The following is an 18,010-nucleotide window of genomic DNA, read 5'->3' as shown; positions in this document are numbered from 1 at the left end:
CCCCTCCAAATGGGGATACAGAAAGCAAAACTGCACCACCCCTTGGCTGAAGTTGTTTTTTAAGCCAAATTCCAGTCCCTGTTTTTTTAATATTGCCTGCACCAGTTTAAATTTGTAAAAAAGCAGCGTTTGCTGCAATGTTCATTTTCACTGGTGCTGTCCCCTACAGACTCACCACTCAGGCCCAGGGTCATCCACCCTACTTCCTGTGAGCCCAGGCTGTCATAGACATACCCCCGGGCTCACCAGGGAATGCTGCAGAAAATGTTATGTGACTCTGGGGCTACTACACCAGAACTGTGCTTTAAAGCTGAACTCCGGCCTTCACTTCAGTCTGGAACAGTTGTATCAGCTCCTCTCCTGGACTGCAATAGCTTCCTCTAATATCACTGCACACTTCGAGCTTCTTACACTGCATTAAGAGCTGAAGCAAGTCAGATAGAGCCCACCTCGTTTCCTGGCGGGAGGACGTCCAGCATCTTCTAACACTTTCCTTCCCAGCCTCACTGTCTCTGACCTGCCTCTTTCATTCACTGCTTTTCAGTTCATTCAATTATGAAGGCTCAGCATCACATGTGAGTGGTCTGCATGCAAATACAGCCTGCCTAGGCACACCCACTTCTCCAGACGGACATCCACCCATCAAGGGATTTTGATATTTGCATAACTCCTCCCCAAGAGCCAGCCATAACTGCTCCTGATCTGCTCGCTTCTGGGTCAATGACTCCAAGTACTGAAACCAGATGATCAGCATAACAACCAGTCCAGGAACATTTCAATGGGATGTTAGGAATGGCACTTCCAGTATTCCTCGCAAGACAGGTATACTTGAATTTTTATTTTTTAATAAAGGAGAAGTATGAGGTGAGTGAAAATCGATCATCCTCATAGTTCGAGCCGATGTGTGACAATGAAACTGTCACACGTGGGCTCAATAGATCGGGAAGTGAGCGAACACATACCGTTGCCTGCTCACTTCTTGACCATCTCCCTGCAGAGAGCCGTGACTTTGAGTCACGGCTCCCTGAAGGGATTCCTCCCTCCCCTGTCCGATCCTCCAGTGCTGACTGTCGGAACGGACGAGGGAGGGGGCGGGTACAGCTACCTCTGCCTCTATACTCCTTGCGATATACTGAGCTTTGGGTCACGAGAGGACGCTAGTATATGTCCTCCCATGACCCTTAGGAGAATTATGGGGAAAAACACTTACCCCATAGTTCTCCTTTAAGTACTATGATACCTTCCCCGTCCCCCTTTTTCTCCCCTTGCAGGCACATTATATGGCCAAAGCCTTCCAAATTACTGAGTTCCGGTGTAGCCAGGGATGGGCATTCAAATACATTTAAAGTGATACTAAACTCAGGAGTTAAATCTTAAAAATACATTCAACGACCTCAACTATTACCAAAAATGTATCTTATTTGTGTATCACTCGGCTGTAGATCCTCAAATCATCTCTGAATTGGTGCTGACGCTGTCCTTCCTTCCGGAGGGTGGCTACTTTTGTTCCCCATGGTCCCTGTGTGCTGCTCCAAGCTCGCTCCCGTGATGGACTACAATCTCAATACAAATTAGTAAACTAAATGTGAGACTGTAGTCTGACACAGGAGTGAGCTTGGAGCGGTGACTACTTTGCAACACACACTGGGACCATGGGGAACAAAAGTAGCCACCCTCCGGAAGGAAGGACAGCGTCAGCACCAATTCAGAGATGATTTGAGGATCTACAGCCGAGTGATACACAAATAAGATACATTTTTGTTAATAGTTCAGGTACTTGAATGTATTTTTTAGGTTTTAATTCTGAGTTCAGTGTCCCTTGAAGACAATTGGTTGTTTCCAACCTTGTTGTAACCGTTTGGCGAAGGCCCTTTTCTGTCCCAGCATGTACTGTACCTCTGTGCACAAAGTCAGCTCCTTACAGACATGGTTTGATGAGTTTGGTGTGAAGGAACTGGGGTGGCCTGCACAGAGCTCTGACTTCACCCTTATTGAACACCTTTGAGATGAATTGGAATGCCCATTGCAAGTCAGATCTTCTCAGCCAACATCAGTACCTGACTTCACCAATGCTCATTTGGCAGAAGGGTTTCAAATTCCTCCAAAATCTTGTGAAGAACCTTCCCAGAAAATTATAGGCTGTTGTAGCTGCAAATAAGCTGGCAAGTCTATATGGATGCCTTGGGTTAAGGAATGGGATGTCCAACAAGCTCATAAAGATGTCTTGGTTAGGTGTCCACAAACCTTTGGGCATATAGTGCGCCTTCCTCCAGGCCTCCCCTTGAAAGCCAGATTGGTGTCTTCTAGAGCAACTTTCCACTCTTGCCCCCATCCATCACTTTAGGGCATAAGTCTCCTCTAGTTAGCGACTGATCTAATAGGACGAGACAGGCAACCATTACCGCCTGTCAGGATCTTGCCGTGATAACCTAACCTCCTGCAAACAGCACAGGAAGCCACAAATATCTCACCAATATAGAGTCATTTATTATTGATAAGTAATAATGTTGCAAAGCAAACAGAATTCTCTATCCATATAGTGCTACCGGCCTCTGCATTGTACAGCATTATATCCACGCCACATTCTACAGCAAGAAAACCCCAATTTAATTGTATAGCCTGGAGCAACAGTATATCAAATCTGCAGGTTGAGTGGGAGGAAAGGAGGAGAATTCATTTTCTTATCAACAGGAAAAGACCAGGAGCAAATGTCTTGTTGGCTTAGCCAGTGCTGAGTGCTGGGAGATTTGCTAGCTTGTGCGGACAAAGTGTAAAGAGAACCGGTCAGTACACTGTTCCTTGGCAAAGCCAACGCTTCCATCTAATGCAGGCAAATAGCAAATAGGTATAAAGATGAACCAAGATGATGGTTTTAGAAAAATGGTGGAAACTTTATTTTGTAAATGTATTTTCTGTATTGCTTGTGGGAACAAATGTGTTCGTCCAACCAAAAACGGTATTGGGAAACTTAGTGGGCTGATTCTTGTACGTTTTGGGGAGACCAACAGCGAAATCTCCCTGACATCATTTTGGGGTTTTCTGTTATGTTCTTTATACTATAAAATTAATGAATCCAGCAGGGTGAGTGTAATAGGAGCAGCAGGTGTACAGACCTGGAAACTCCTACCAATGGTCTCCAGCATCTACCAAACACAGAGATACCAGTTTTCGGTGGACTTTTAACTTGAAAAATAAAATGGTAATAAAAATTACTCAGACACTTGATTACCTCACTGTCCTGATATTATACCATATCTCATTCTTCAAAACTAGGGATAAGCTCAGGTTCAGATCAAATTCAGTCCCAACCGGAGCTCCTTGGAACCTGTAAAGAATCCCCTTCTGCTACCACCCAATCCGCTGTGAGCAGGGAATTATACATTGTTAAGTTATAATGCAAACAAAGTAATGTGGAAATGTCCTTGTTTATGTGTATATGCTTGAATTGAAAATTATTAAAAGGGAACTGAATCACAAAAGTGGCTGTCCTGGTGATCCTGCCATGAAGGTCCTTGTTCAGGCACTTCCTGTTATGGGGTGACAAATGTCTCCCTATTGTTATTCGGTGACATGTGCCCCCTGGTGGAGAACAGTTGTGCTCCTGTGTTGTCACCCTGTCAAATGATGGAGACTGCAAGCGACTGTACCCACACACATTGCTCAAGCATGATCCACCACTGTTACTACCAAGATGCCGGATCAGAGCAATAATGTACAGCCAAGACTGAAGTGAGGGCACGTAGACAGGAAGTGGCTGAAAGAGGTTGTCAGAGATCAGCAACACTGAGATGTATAATAAGGATGAAAAAAAGGAGAACACAGTGTTTTATGCTAAGAAATGGCAATTGTTTATTATATATATTTTTTTTAAAACTAAATGACATTCAGTTAGGATTTAGATCTACTTTAAAGGGTCTTTTTAATAATAAATTCACAGCGCCATTCACCCTATGAGTCTTTGTGAGCATATCATCTGTGAGGCAAAAACAAACATTCTTAGTATATTTTCTTTTTAGGCCGAATGTAATTTAATGTAACACCACATTATGGTCAGTAGATGGAGCAGAGGAGAATAGGAAATAAGTATTCATTTCTATGCTCCTCAGCTCCATCTAGTGGCCATAATGCGGTATTACATTGAAATACATATACTAAGAACGCTAATTTTTGCCTCTATGCGCACAGATTGAATGTTCACAGAGATTTGCAGGGCAAATGGCTCTGCATATTCTTAATACATAAACCCTTAAGAGTCACCACTGTGCTTTCTTTACAGAAGTTTGCAGAGAAGATGAGGACAGTGAGGAAGAGGAGACTGACACCGGTTCAGTATTCACTATATCATTACCTCTGTCAGAGCAGCAGGTAAGCACCAGCTAAACACATACAGATAAGTAAATCTGCCTAAAAGAGAACACCGGGGATGTTTTCTATTGTGGATGGACAGTAATTGATAGCAGTTTTGTATTGCATGCTGTGAAGGGGTTGCCATGGTGACGCATATAAAAAGACACCAAGAATATCTATTATTGCTAGTAAAGCATCGACAGTGTTTATATGCTTGTGCTATGTCCTGCTGATGATGGTTCCGGTCAAGGATGGAGCATTAATGTGGGCCTGAAGGATGCATATTAACTTAGTAAGACTTAAAAAAAACAAAGTCCATTGGCATTGGTTCATTCTATTGCTCGGTCTGACCCAACAAGCGTCAATATAAAACACCTCATTATAAAAGGGATATGTCATGCAGTGTTGTCATCTGTGATCATATTGCTGGGTTCAGTCATGATTTCGGCACCTGACTCGAGACAATTTTCCAACAGGTGAAAAAGATCATTTTGAGTGCTGAAGTGGAACTTCAGGCAAAGATCATAGTCTGAGGATATCAATGATATGCTCTGCATATACACTGCCCGCCCGGCCCCAACAAAATGTCACTACCTGGATTTCAGGCAGTGTTATGATTTGGGGTTGCTTCAGTTGATCATGTTTAGGTTCAGCAACATTATATCCCCAAATAATGAGGTCAGCTGCCGACCTGAATATACTGAATGATGAGGTTTTTCTATCAATGGATTTTTTTCTTCCCTGACGGCATGGGCATATTCCAAGATGACAATGCCGGGGTTCATCAGGCTGAAATTGTGAAAGAGTGGTTCAGGAAGAGATCATTTTCATATATGTATCTGTAAAAAAAATTAATCAAGGCAACTGGACTTGCTGTATTTTTATTGAAGATGTTTTCGCTGGTCTTCCGGCTAGCTTTCTTAATTTAGAATGACTTGTACAAAAATTATCTGGGAATAAATATAACAACCCCATTATTTTCATTATTAATGGTGCCCATTCACACATCTGAAGCTTCAAAAAGTACATGACGTTTTTTTAGGGCAGAAATACACGTTTTTGGCTCTACAGACCTGGGAGTACCTGAAAAATGTGTGTAACACTTTTTTTTGCACCTCTCCTCCTACTAACTAGCTTTCTATTGGCAAAACAACAACACTCGAGCCTAAAAATGCCTGAAAAACACATGAAAAAAAAACACATGGACTGAGAGCCTGAAAGCTCCACAAGGGAGGAGGGGACATGGTGGCATACCTTATCCCGCTGGATGAACATCCCCTCCTCTCTCTCTCGGCGTCCATCACCGAGATGGCCACCGGCAGTTAAGTGCATGTGACTTCATTACACGTGTGCGTGATGATGTCACATGAGGTACCATGTAGTCATATCTGGAATGGGCAAAGCATTGGTGACTCTAGTTTTATGTGTCCATTGGATGTTAATCCGATCTATCTCTTCAACAGAGTAACACGCTGAGTGCATACCAGAGCTGTCTGCGAAGGTTCCTGGATTCAAACACTGAAAGTAAGTTTAGTCGTAAAGCTGAACTTCAGGCAAACCACTAAATATGCATCTAAAATGCATGTATGGAAGCAGTTTTATCTGTCAAGAGATTTGTATCCATCCACTTCTGAGATTTACATAGTTCTGCCCCACAGCACAGCCCAGTTTAAAAAGGCCAGGAGACAGGATCTCTCTCTCTGTGACTTTGTGACTAGACAGTGAAAGGAAAAGCAGCAGACTGATAAACTCATCTCTCTGCCACTCTGCTCGCTCCCCCTATCGGCATGCTTCTTGTTAGCACATGAGCACTGCAGCCCAATTAATTGGCTCCCTGTGCTGCTTCCCTGTCTCCCAATCTGAGCCCTGCTGTACATGCAGTGTACAGCAGAGGCTGATATCATATACTTACGGTGCTTGCATTTAAATGTATTAAGAAATGCAGTTTAATCCAAGTAACATGCAATCTAATCCTTGCAAGATTTAGTGCTATCTTTGTCCTATTGGAGAGTTGTCCCTTCCCTTCTAACAGGAGGTGAGAGAAAATCTCCCCACATTAAGGGAAATCCTTTCTTAGGGACAATTGTTATGGTGAAAACTGTCTATTAGAACAATGGTCCCCTTACTTCCTGTTCTGGTGACACTTTTAGAAAATTGTTCATTTTTACAGGTTTAAGCCCACAAAATTGGTATTTTATTTTTGGGTTCAGCTTGGACACCCCACCAAATTCTTATTGAATTCAAGTATTTCCAGTGAAGGGTACTGGTAATGCTGCAGCGTATAAAGACATTTTAGGCAATTGTCAGACAGTTTTTACCATCATTGCTGCCCTTTTTTTAGTTTGCTATCATGGACTAGACAACTTAAAATCTAAAAAATAAATGTTTTTATCTCAGCACCTGGCATACAAGACACCGTTTCACCAGATTCAGAGGAGGCGACGCTAACCAACTGCAGTGAAGAGGAGATTGTGTTTCTCAGACAGTGAGTATCAAACTGACAGGAGAGGTAGAGAATTTAAAGACACAAGTAAAAAAGACCAGATTCACAAATCTACCCCATGGGACCTGTTAGGGGAAGGGATAGGCTGCCTTTGTACATAAGATGCATCAGCAGAATTATTAGGTGTTAAGTCAGCTGAAAACAGAGTCTTCCTGAAAGAAGGATTCAAATAGATAAAAATCTGTTCAATCCAAAAAATGCTTCTTAAGGGATGCCACTGAAGTGCTTATTGATACACGGGACTTACTGTAACCTGCAATGATCTCTTCATTTATTTCATTCTTTATTCAGTCTACATATTGGTCTATAGCCCATTGAGGGGCACAGGCTTCAGTTCTCTGTAACCTTAATTATACTGCCGTCTATAGGAGGAGTGGACATTGGGCACAAATGGAGCTGTAGGTCAGCCCGAAGTACTATTAACTCCTCCTACACCCAGGGCCGGTGCTAGACATTTTGCACCCTAGGCAAGACCAGCTACTTACACCACCCTCCACGCACTGCCCCATTCTCCTGCCAGCTAGCTTCCACGGGAGATAGATGGATGTAAGCAGCCTGGACAGTAGCTAGACTGCTGTTGGCTATTTTAATTTGAAATAGCCAATAGCAGGCTGGCTATTGAAACACCAGCAACTGAGCAGAGAAGCGGGCCTGAGAGAGTAAATTGTCTCTCAGTTCTGCTCCTCTGCTCAGTGGGCGGGTGCAATAGCCAGCCTGCTATAGGCTTTTGCAATTTGAAATGGGGGTGGTGGTGGTGGGTGGGTGAGTGGACGAATCTGCTCCCAAGGCAGCAGTGTGCCCTAGTGGCAGCACCGGCCCTGCCTACACCAAAGATGTTTAGAATAGTGTCCTTAAGGATGCCAGCTTCGGCTATAAGGTTTGCAAGCAGCTCTGAGAGCTATGTTTCTTTTTTCATGTTGTTGGTGATTTCTTCTTGGGCTGGTAGCCTATTCTTTTCTTTGGGGGTTGCCTGTCCCTCTATTTTGGGCTGCTTTTGGTTACTGAATTAAATCCCATGTCCCTCAATGGACGATAGAGAGAGATGGATTTTTGTACTAGAACATATCAAGTAATTGTCAATCATAGCTTCCAATGAATATGTGTAGGAGCTCAGTAGGGGCCACCATGCCATGAAAGATGTCTCTATGTTACCCTACAAGGACATGCGTTTCTCCTTTCATATGTTTTTTTGTATCACTTGCTGCAACTCAATCTTCTCTAAAGTGGGAGAAGTTATAGCCTTTAGGGCTGGTTTGCACTTTTCTTGTGCCTAGTATCCATTCCTCCAGTAGGTGTTGATGTAACCCATGGTGCCCCAATTAAGTCCTCTGCACCTCCTGTGGATTTAGTGCCATTTTCGGCCGGCGCCCCCCCCTTCACTTTTCGCCCGGGGCCCGCGCCCCTGCTGCACCCCCGGTTGTTACGCCACTGATTCTGAGAAAGGATTTTTTTGGCAAGTACAACATTTCATTATCACAAAATAACAGTGTGTTAAAATCTAGCACCATGCTACGTTTCGAGTCACGTTCAACACTTTTCCCAGCAACTCTTGCTTGGAAAAGGGTAAAATATCATTGTAGCTATGCAGTTCAAAAGAATCTTCCGCATCCAACACATTGACAGGTGTACCAGATTCCCGGTCCTCACTGAGCATTGTGGTTCCATCCGCTGGCCCGCTACGCACGAACATCTAACAGGATACGTTCTATATCCCGTGGTAGATTACTGATGGAGCACTGAGGCACTGGATTGTATTGAGTGCTGGTACTGCTATATATGTACATATATATATATATATATATATATATATATAAAACTATGGTCTTTCTTTAATATACCACAGAAGAAGCAAAGGACAGTCAGCTTGATGTCATTCTACTGCCAAGAGAGATGTTTCTGGCAGATTCAGAAAAGTGTTTCATTTAATATTTTATTTATAACAATAAAACATTTAATTTTATATAGCACAGGCAGGGAGGCTGACTGAATGCTATAATGAGGCAGACTGACAATCAAACTGTCTGCAAGACATCATTCAGTCTGCCTGCATGAAATCTCACTCCAGTTACAAAAACACAAGTTTCCTGTAAATAAGCCAAATACTGTGATATTTCATATTCTGTCTTATTTTTACAAAAACATATACAAGATGCAGAAACCATGACAACCAGTGGGGGACAATGCGATGCAGTGCGTTCTGGCCAGAATTGGGCCGGAAGGCACTGCATCTGGTGTGAACCTAGCCTTAGGAGCCCATATTGAGAACTCACAGCCATGTAAATGTACTATGCAATCTGTTTCATTATGCAGATTACTTGCCAGATCACCATTGAAATGTAAACTGGTTAAAGGGCTTTATTGCAGTATCAGGATTCAGACAAAGTTGGCAAATAGAGATGAGTGAAAATCTGTTCTCTGATCTCCCCTCCATTGAATGAGGCTGAACACGAAGAGGATTTTGTCACTTTCGGTTTCTGAGCTGTCATTCCCCGGCCAGGAATTAATCTGATTAAGCAGGATCTGTGTTTGATCAGCTTCATTGGAGTGAAAAGGTGACATTAGGGGTCTATTAGACACTTAATGTTTCCTTAAAGAGAACTAGTAACCTCAAATGTGCTATTACATAGGGGGCTTGCTAGCCCCCTGTGTGATAGCAATAAAGTTAACTAAAAAGATTTTCTCACTAAACATAAATTAAAAAACATTGCACCACGCATGTTGGGTATCGTCATTAACACCAGTATAAGAACAATAATTCTAGGTTCATTATTTAACACTAAACAAATTTGGGGACCATAGTTTTTCGCCATCTCACAGGCACAGGCAATTTTGAGGCTTGACATGTTTGGTATTTATTTAGTTGCCGTAACCTGAATGAAGATGAACAGAGACCTCTGACACATTTCACGCATGCAGGAGCTGAGTCATAGTGTGACGACTCTCTGACTAGGCGCCCGTGTGCATGAAATGTGTCAGTGGTCTCAATACCTCTGCTATAGCCAGGTGCTTGTGCAGCTTGTTTGCTGACAGCCACTATAGAGGAAAATCAGTTCAGTGCACAACAGCGATGTCCAAACTCCTTTATTCTTCCATAAAGCATAACACAAGAGAAGAACGGAGGCTCTGATGCATTTCACACACAGGTGCTTAGTCATAGAGTGACGACTCTATGACTAAGCCCCTGTGTGCACAAAATGCATCAGCGGCCTCAATATCTCTGCAGTAGCCAGGTGCTTGTCCTGCTCATTTTCTGACAGCCATCATACAGAAAAATTAGTTGACCACCCACCAACTATGTCCAAACCTTTTCTTTCTTCTTCCATTAAAGCTTAACACGAGATTAATGGAGATTGCTGATGCATTTCACGCACACAGTCACTTAGACATATAGTGATGTGTGCATGAAATGCGTCAAAGGGCTCAATTCATCCCTTGTGTTATCCTTTCATGAAAGAATAAAGAAAGAGTTGGGACATAGCTGGTGTGTAGTCATCCAATTTTCCTTAATGCTGGCTGTCAGCAAACGAGCTGAATGAGCTTCTGGCTATAGCAGAGTTATTGCTGGTGTGTGGTCATCCAATTTTCCTGTATAGTAAAGTGAAGGGGAAGTTAGAGGAGTGGGGAGACAATGGGGAAGAAGCAAGAGGTAAAGGGGTAATGAAAGCATGAGGTTAGGTTATAGATGGGGGGTGGCTGGGGAACGGGATGGGGTGGGGCACAAATGTCTAAAGTTATGAGCGCCGCTTTACTACACTTTGCACGTCATCCCCTCACTTTAAACATCGGACCAGTTTTACTTCAATGGATGTCAGCACTGCATATGAATACAAGGAACGGCGACATTGTTACAGACACAGAGCACCATGACTTGTGAGATAAAAGGAAGCAGCCTTTGGAGATCAGCGAGCTTAGAAACTGTTGGGATCCCAGATAAAACAGAATGCGTTTTTATTGCTGAATCTCGCTCTTGTAAACCTGAGTGTGGAAATGAGATGACAAAGCACACAGGTGTGCAGAGATTTGACAAGATCTGGCAAGACGCATTGCTCTAAACCTGCAGCTGAGCTCGCAGCATGTCGCAGTACCAAATAATGATGAAGTCGCATCACCGAACGAAACGCATTTTCATTTCTTTGCCTCTTGTGATTTTTTACTTTCTACATGTTATGTGTCTTTACTTGAACGTGTCTTAGCTGAATTTACACACGCATCTCTATTATTATTATTATTATTATTATTTTTAAGGGGCTAATTTGGCTGATATCAAGTTGTTTCTAGACATCACAAAAGTGTTAAAACATACAGTATGTGTTTGGAAACTTATGCTGTAAGGCCATAGAAGGTGAATGGCAACCAATGAATATTTTTATTTGTAGCCATCAGATATTCTAGAATGATCGGAGTCGCTCATGACAAGCCTACTGGTTTAATGCTGGTGTGTAAGAGATATTGTCATGATCAGTGAAGTGTTTCTGCTGCTAAATGATGCCGTTCTGTCTGATCTGCCTGCCCACTAATATAAAACAGAACAGTAAATTGTATTATATGTATTTATTCTTATGATGGTTTATTTTCAAACCAGCTGAGCCTCCTTTCATTCAATCTGCGTGCCTGTAGGACCTCAGTGCACAGTAAGGGTTCCTGTTCAACCCTGTAGTTTAACAATACTTAATTACTAGCACACAAACAGGGATCCTCTGAAAAAAATGCTATACTTCATCTTGGCAGCAAATGTGCAAAATCTTACGCATTTCAGGTAAAACACTCAGCCTTAAAAGAGAACTATGAGGTAAGTTTACATAGTTACATAGTATTTGAGGTTGAATTAATACATTGGTCCATCAAGTCCAACCTATAGGATCTCATTCTTAGGAGTACTTGTACCCCTGTATATTATGGTCCCTTAGGAAATCGTCCAAAAGTTTTTTGAACAATTCCACACTCTTAGCTGAAATCACTGCCTGTGGCAGTGAGTTACAGACCCTAACCGCTCTGACTGTGAAGAACCCCCTTCGCCCCTTGTGCTGGAATTTTTTTTCCACCAATTTTAGGTGGTGGCCTCTAGTTTTTGTAATGGAGTTAATTTTAAATAGTTTGTTGCTAATGTTGCTGCCACCTTTGAACATCTTGTACATGGAGATCATATCCCCCCTTAATCTCCTCACCTCCAATGTGAACATGTCTAAATTTAGTGGCCTTGTCTCATAGCTCTGGTCCTCCACACCCCTAATTAGTTTGGTTGCCCTCCGCTGGACTTTTTCCAGCTCAAGGAAATTTTTTCTTAATACTGGTGACCAGAACTGGACCGCGTACTCCAGATGAGGTCGAACAAATGATCTATAAAGTGGCAAATGATCTATAAAGTGTTTTTCCCCATAGTTCTCTTTGGGGTCACTGGAGGACATATACTAGTCAATAAAGTTGTTTTTATTGGAAATCAAAGTGCGGCTTTTTGGGATTTACATACTGAATGTTTTTCACTTACAATGCAGATACAATTCTGTCAATTGTATCTGCATACAAATAACATTGAAATATAACATTCCAATGTTATATTTGAAGGGTACCGATGGTCAAAAACAAAAAATAAGTATGTATTTCTGTATTGAATTTCCATACGTTTTATCCCACTCCCAATAACTAGACATGTGCGATTCGTTTCGGAAAAAATTGTTTTTCCGGCGAATTTTTGTTATTCGGAGATTCAGATGTTTCCGAATAACAGGAATGACGAATTAAAACGAATCCACATTTCCGAAAACTCAATTTCGGACGAAATTCGTTAGCGATAGTCTAAATGAATTGTCGTTTGTGGTTGCAGTTTTTTTTAATGTCACTTTGCTGCAACGAAACGAAAACGAAACGAACATTCGTACAGACTACCGCTAACGAATTTCGTCCAAATCCCGAAACAAATTGACTTTTGGACCCGAATCCCGAAAAACAAAATAAAGCAAAATCTGAATCAAAACCAAACGAAACTAAACAAATGTGTTGCCGGTGCGCATGTCTGCTAATAACATATCCATCTAGAAGTTTGTAAACTTATTTATTGAAGATGCTCATAGGATGGACTTCCTCAGTGCACTGACACCATTTCACTCAGCATTGGGAATATGCACTTCCTTGTGTCCCTACTCTCCTGGAGTCTGGTCTACAACTCAATGTCTGAACAACATAACATTATCATTGCTTGCTGGGAGCAATGCATTGTGGGATATGTAGTCTTAAAAAAAACAAGATTATATCACATCAAGCATCAGGGAAAGAGATGCAAAGCACACTGGAATCCAGGAAGTTAATGAAAGTGATGGGAGACGGAAGGCAGCACTCACTACGTAAAAGGGATTTTGAGTGTATTATCAAAAACAACTCCAGTATGTATTCCTATTACAATGCTGATGTTATAACTGGATATCATATGCTGGGACTTAAGAAATCCTTTCATAGACCAAAATGGGTCAAAGAAGAGATGCTCGTTGTTAGGGTTTACTTTTTTTGGGCGATCATACAGAAATACCGTCCACTGAACCTAATTACAGTCCGGTCGGTTTTAGGACCCAGCGCCAAATCCATTTTCCTTAGCGGAGGATTAAATGTGATGATGACACATTGCTAATCCCAGTACAATATCAAGGCAGACAGCAGCGAGTCCCAGCTCCTCTGCTTGTGCAGCATGCCTTTATCTTCCAGAACAATTACAGTGAGCGGATCTGAAAGTGCTGGAGGTTACTATGGCGACATCTGAGCTTTCTTCCCATGGCAGGCTAGGTGAATAAAGGTCCTTCCTGATGTCTCACTGTGAAGCAACAGGTTGTCTACTTCAAACTTGGCTTTGCAAATATCAAATAGGACACAAAAAAATATTCCAGCAGTTTTGCTGTATTTTATAGCTTTCAGTGCCCCAAACAAACGCGTTGAAAGTGGACCTGTCACTTTTAAAATGTCATGAATTATTTAGCAGCAGCGGCAGAGAGACTGAGCAGTTATTTTTCTTCTAACCCTTCTCATACTATTCATCAAAGCCCTGCTGCAAATATTAAGCTGGCTTTTTGGGTTTGATTGCCAGCGGAGAGACATTTCAACTGTGTCTGTGGAAAGAGGCCACCCGGATAATAGCAACTTTTTTTAGTGAATGAAGTGCACCAGAACATTTCCAGTCCTGCATTAATTACTGCCTTCAAAGCCAGATCGAACTTTCAGTTTAAATCAGTTAAATCAATTCCAGGTGCATCAAAACAAAAGGTGTTCAGGGTCCTAAAGTTCACTTTCTGTGGAAAGCAGCCTCAGCCGGAGTAGAAAAGTATGTCACTTGCTAGTATGTTACAGAATGAGACCCTTGGTCCCTGTAGGGATGCAGTGGTCTCTCTGCAGAGGTCTATCATACTTCCTACTGAGTCAGACCTATAGCTCTGCAGTCAGCAAAGCTCATGCGCCCAGTTGATTGGAGAACTCTAGTTTTGACTTAGTCACAGGCATTTTGAGAGATGTCTTATTCCCTTCAGAGAGAGTAAGGGTTCCATTCTACAGCAGCTGGCAGGGGACAGGCTTTGCTACTTAAAGAAAAATCCCGGTCATATGAAATCTTAACCATTGCAGTGGGGGCTACCCACTGTAGTTGCTGTCAGCACACAAGGCACATGATTAATACACAGGAAGAAACTTCACCACCAACCAGCTTGGAAACCTGGAGTGTAACTTTAAATTGAACCTGTGCATTGTTACTCATAGCCAAGCAGTAGGTTCGCTTCAACGTAGCCCTCCCCAGCAACATAGGATAATCTTCCTGCATCTTCCCCACCACCGTATTTAGCCACCAGCAGTGAAGGAAAGACTTGTGTAATCTATAAATTGCTGGAATTGTAGGTTACACAGGGCTACTGCTTCCCTGTAGGACACTGCTTATTGGCCCATTGCTTTCACATAGAGTGAATGAGTACCGGGTATCTGCTTCAGCTCCCAGTGCTGAAAAGAGAGGCGGGGGAGACAAGGAAAGGTATGTATATGCTGGCTAGGAGTGGAGATTAAAGCAAATCTGTGGTTTTCTCAGAAGGGGCAAACACTATTGCTTTAAGCCAAATTGTAGTTTAAAAGGTCCCCATGGTGTAGGTGTAAGTCATCTCTGATTCATAAAAGTTTAAGGAAGCTCTACACTGGGTATCTATCATACCTCTGCTGAATCAGCACATTGCACAGAGCAATAGTGAATAAATATATTCTGGAGCACTAAAGGAACCAAAGGAACTAAAAGAACGGTTTGGTGTGTTCAGCATGTTGTTGTGTTCTTTGTAGCATGTAGTTTCTGTATTAGTATATTCAGCTTCATGGACAATTCAGCAAATGTATTTACTGTTTCAGTATCAGAAAGAGGACTGGTTTATTATTGCTTTCATCTCCACAGACAGTGCATCTAGTTAATGGTCCAGTATCAGCACCATGAATAGCACATCTAGTTTATGATCTAGTATCAGCACCATGGGCAGTGCATCTGGTTTATGTCTCATAAGCACCATGGACAGTGCATCTAATTTATGATCCAATATCAGTACAGTGGACAGTGCATCTAGTTTATGATCTAGTATCAGCACCATGGGCAGTGTATCTGGTTTATGTCTCATAAGCAACATTGGCAGTGCATCTAATTTATGATCCAATATCAGTACAGTGGACAGTGCATCTAGTTTATGATCCAGTATCGGCACCATGGGCAGTGGATCTAGTTTATGAGCTAGTATCAGAAACCATAGGCAGTGCATCTAATTTATGTTTCATAAACACCATGGACAGTGCATCTAATATATGATCCAATATCAGCACAGTGGAAAGTGCATCTGGTTTTATGATCTAGTATCAGCACCATGGGCAGTGTATTTAGTTTATGTCTCATAAACATCATGGAGAGTGCACATAATTTGTCATCAAATATCAGCATCATGGTCAGTGCATCTAGTTTATGTTGTGTGTCAGCACCATGGTCAGTGCATCTAGTTTATGATCCAATATCAGCACCATGGGTAGTGCATCTAGTTTATGTCTTGTGTCGGCACCATGGACCATGCATCTAGTTTATGTCTTGTGTCGGCACCATGGACCATGCATCTAGTTTATGTCTCATAGCAGCACAAAGGACATTCCAACTTGATTACATCCCTTATCAGCACCATGGACAGTGCATCTAGTTCACATCTTATGTCACTACTAGAGATGAACTTTGTCCGAACTTGAAAGGAAGCTGTCAATGCTGGGCCAATCAGCTGTGGCTAGGGCATTCCCCTCCCTGAAGCTGCATGTAAACAAAGGGGGTGGGATGCTGGTGACAACCTTGACCTTATATGGCCAAATTTGGTCAATGACAGTGACCTAATATGGACATGTGGCCATATAAGGTCAATTATATCACCAGCATAGCACCCCTTTGTTTACATGCAGCTAGCAGGTAGGGGAATGCCCTGACCTCAGCTGATTGGCACAGCAATGACAGCTTACTTCTGAGTCTGGACATACTCAAGTTCAGACCAAACTCAAACTCATCCCCAATTATTACCATAGACAGTGCATCACGTTTATGTCCCATCCCAGCACAAAGTGTATCTAGTGAAGGGGCTGTCAACCTCAGAACTCCAGATGTTGTGGCACTACAAGTCCCATAAGGCATAGTTTCAGCACATTTGGTGTGCCAAGGCTGCCTACCTCTGCTCTATTGTATGGATAATATCAGTACCATGGAAAGTGGATCTGATTTATGTCTCATATCAACACCATGGACACTATACTGTGTGGGCCATAACCGCAGCATGCACAATGCTTTATGTCTCATGTCAGTAACATTCACCCTGCATCAAATTTATGTCTTCTCTTGACACAGTCAGCAGTACATCTCATTTATATCCCATATCAGCTCCATGTATTGTACAGGTTATTCATTTGCCATGTGGATTTCAAAACTCCAAAGTGTGTTTCTTCCACCCATTCCACTGAGTATTACATTGCTTAGAAGAATATGTTATGCTGCTTAATGATTCCAATATAAAGAATGCTTAGTGAACTGTTCCTTTAAAGGGACCATTCACCCAAACTGATATGTCAATTTTAGTAGATATAAAGTTGACAGCTTTCATATATCTCTCAGGGGTTGTTAAAATCTCTTGAGATTTCTAGGTCTGCACATATGCTCTGGCCATTAGAAGGGGCGCCCGTCTCCCTCTTGATTTATTTATTTATTTATTATGTGTATAATAAAACAAGTAACGTAGAAGCTAAAACACACTAAGATGAGCAGGAACATCCTGACCTCCAGGTTATAGACACAAAGTCAGGAATAATGTCAAGGAGCTTTAGGTGTTAGGATACTCAAAACATATAAAAGGCCAGGAACTCGTTTAGCCCACCAGATTCTGCCTATACCTCAGATATCAGCTTTGAGTGGGCTGACCCTTTACGTTTTGTATATTACATTCAGATGTCAAAGCTCTCTCATAAACCCTCTGATAAATCCCTCTTCATAGGTTTTTCTGGTATATTCTTAGAATTGCAATATAATCTTCTTCATATACCACTGTCCTCTCAATCCTTTTCTGTATTCCATAAACAAAAACACTGTTTCTAAGTGTGCAAGCCTTGCAATGCTCATGGGAGTATAGCTGTGTGGAGGCGTTTGTTCATCACATTATTATATATGCTGAATACAGTGGATGTCAAGTTTATGTAATAAATCTATTTGTCCTAAATAGGTTGAATGTTTCATATTCATGCTGCGTTTATTTAGAATTCTGTAAGCTGCAAATGTAAGTATTATATTTTCATGATTCTATTCAGTATGTCCAGGTTAGGTTATATTATTTAGCTAATATGTTGCATGTTTTCTACCATTAAGCTCCGGTGCAATTATGTCATGACCTCTCAGCTCAGGTTTCCTGCTGCATGTGCCCCGCAGCTAGGACTACTAAATATATACTTTCTAAATTCAGTGTAATCTAAGACAGCGGTCGCCAACCTTTCGGACCTCATGGACCACTAAATTCATAATTTTAAATCCTGCGGACCACTAATATGAATTTTTTAAAAATATATATATATTCTCATATTTTTTGTTTCCTCATATATAAATATATTCTCATATGTGTGTGTGTGTGTGTGTGTGTGTGTATATATATATACACA

The 18,010-nt window shown here is 41.8% G+C and overlaps 1 protein-coding gene across 1 annotated transcript in view; it reads left to right on the top strand.

Moving 5' to 3' along the window:
* The window catches only part of LOC108787703, a 188,067-nt gene that overhangs the window by 151,253 nt on the left and 18,804 nt on the right, over positions 1-18,010 (top strand). The window contains exons 15-17 of the mRNA XM_018557315.1: positions 4,277-4,365; positions 5,811-5,880; positions 6,775-6,832. Coding sequence (XP_018412817.1) covers positions 4,277-4,365; positions 5,811-5,880; positions 6,775-6,832 — 217 coding nt within the window. The remainder of the gene's footprint in view (positions 1-4,276; positions 4,366-5,810; positions 5,881-6,774; positions 6,833-18,010) is intronic.

Source organism: Nanorana parkeri, unplaced genomic scaffold, assembly GCF_000935625.1.
Source record: "Nanorana parkeri isolate BGI_ZX_2015 unplaced genomic scaffold, ASM93562v1 scaffold280, whole genome shotgun sequence".
Lineage (NCBI taxonomy): Eukaryota > Metazoa > Chordata > Amphibia > Anura > Dicroglossidae > Nanorana > Nanorana parkeri.
Note: the sequence above shows the minus strand (reverse complement) of the source record. Positions and strands in the feature narration are given on the sequence as shown.